At 39.2% G+C, this 1,896-nt stretch overlaps 1 protein-coding gene across 1 annotated transcript in view; it reads right to left on the minus strand.

Annotated features, from left to right (window-relative positions):
* sprtn (SprT-like N-terminal domain) overlaps positions 1 to 1,463 on the minus strand; it is a 7,778-nt gene extending 6,315 nt beyond the window's left edge. Inside the window, exon 1 of the mRNA XM_015371717.1 lies at positions 901 to 1,463. Within this exon, the coding sequence (XP_015227203.1) occupies positions 901 to 1,235 (335 nt within the window). The 5' untranslated portion in view covers positions 1,236 to 1,463. The remainder of the gene's footprint in view (positions 1 to 900) is intronic.
* Between the last annotated feature and the right edge of the window lie 433 nt (positions 1,464 to 1,896).

A 1,896-nucleotide genomic window follows, 5' to 3' on the forward strand; every position in this document is an offset into this window, starting at 1 on the left:
ATTTTTTTTTTTTTTGCAGGTTGCCAAATCATACACCATAGGGCAGAGGTCTTCAACAGGAGGTCCGCGACCCCTAGGGGGTCCGACCCCCAAAGTTTTGGTTGATTAGACTGCAATTTTTTCCACTAATTGAAATGTCTTTAAATCCACATTAACAGGAATTCAACACACTGTAGTAAACAGATAAATGGAGGCAGAAGATGTCTTTCAGTCATCAATGCACACATTCAGCGACACGCAGGAGCTCTTTCAAGCTGGGCGCCGTTTCATTCACAACACCTGTTCCATCAACCAGGAATCAGAAATACTTTAATACTCCCAGGGAGAAATTACTTTCATTACATGACTCCATCTGTAATAGAGTGAATATAGGACCAGTTTTATATAACACTATTTCATACAGCATATATTGCATATATATATATATATATATATATATAATTAGGGGGTCCCCGCTTCATCTCGCCTTCAGTTTGGGGGTCCTTGGCCTGGAAAGCGTTGAAGACCGCTGCCATTGGGGAAAGATAATGAACTTTTGGAAGGATCCTCCTCTGGTTCTGGGCAATAAACATCTTGTGATCTCATGGAGCTTGATGTTCAGCAGGGGGATGAATGGGTTTCCTATCTTGTCACCAATTCGATCCAAACTTGGAGATTTAGAAGTCCACTCTGGATTTGACTTATTACATAAAGCTTCGCTATGGAATTTTGTGTTGAGAAATTATGATTGTTTTTGTCAAACAACCCAAAACAAAATATAATATAAAAGATAATATGCGGGCAAAATATAACCATCAAACTGCTTTAGTTTCAGATTAAAATCATTATCTGTTGTGTTTTCTGTGAGAGAGGGCACTCCACATGATTATTATTGGAAATATTAAATTAAAGGTGACTTACAGAGTCATTCTGGGGCTCCACTTGACCTCCACCCCGCTAAGTTTCCCCCAGAAAAACATGTGGTTGAACTCCAGGAACATGGCCCTAACGTCTGGGTTGGGGTCCAGCATCTCCCAGGACTCGTCTACGATGCTCAGGGGCTTCTCAGGGGAAGAGGTCTGCGGCTTCCAGCGGTGAACAGCGCCGCTTCCACCTCCAGGTTCCCCAACTTTCTGTTTCTTACTGCTCTGTCCGAAGTCATCCTCCAAGAAGCACTCTGGTGGTAACTGTGAAGTCTGATATTCGTCGTCAAACTGCTCCTGAAGCTGAATGGCGAGCAGAAGATCAGCATCCATGACGACGGAGAAGTCAAGGCTAACTAGCTTCGGACCTCAAAATTCATGCTAAATATCATCAACTAAAGTTTTGAGTTGAACCGCCGTTTTGAAGAGGTCACATTAATAGCCCATCAGTGTAAACCTATTTGCATTTGCGTTACATTTTCGAATTTAGTTATGTTTTCTGACCTCTGAATTATGCCTAAAGCTAGCGCCATCAGATTGTGACAGTACAAATGATCTACTTCCGGTAGTTTCAACGTTACACATCGATTTCCGGTACATTTCAAAATAAAGGCGTGTTTCTTCCAATATAGTCTTTTTTGCTCATTTAGCAAATATTTGAAAAAATAATTAGCTAAATAACAAACATTTAACCGCAAAGTCCATATAAAATTAGGCATATCTCAAATACATGGCAACTTGTAGGCAGTAGAAAATATTTCTTGAAGTTTTCCTGCTTAGGAAAGACCCGGATGTTGTTCTACCATCTAGTGAAAGGGGTAAATTAATCTATTGAACAATGTAAACAACACTTTTTAAAATCATACTATCACACATTTTCTTGTCACTGAAGTTAAAGATTGAGAAAAAAATATCTATCTATCTATCTATCTATCTATCTATCTATCTATCTATCTATCTATCTATCTATCTATCTATCTATCTATCTATCTAT

This window comes from Cyprinodon variegatus, unplaced genomic scaffold (genome assembly GCF_000732505.1).
Source record: "Cyprinodon variegatus isolate N-32 unplaced genomic scaffold, C_variegatus-1.0 Scaffold64, whole genome shotgun sequence".
NCBI classification, from domain to species: Eukaryota; Metazoa; Chordata; class Actinopteri; order Cyprinodontiformes; family Cyprinodontidae; genus Cyprinodon; species Cyprinodon variegatus.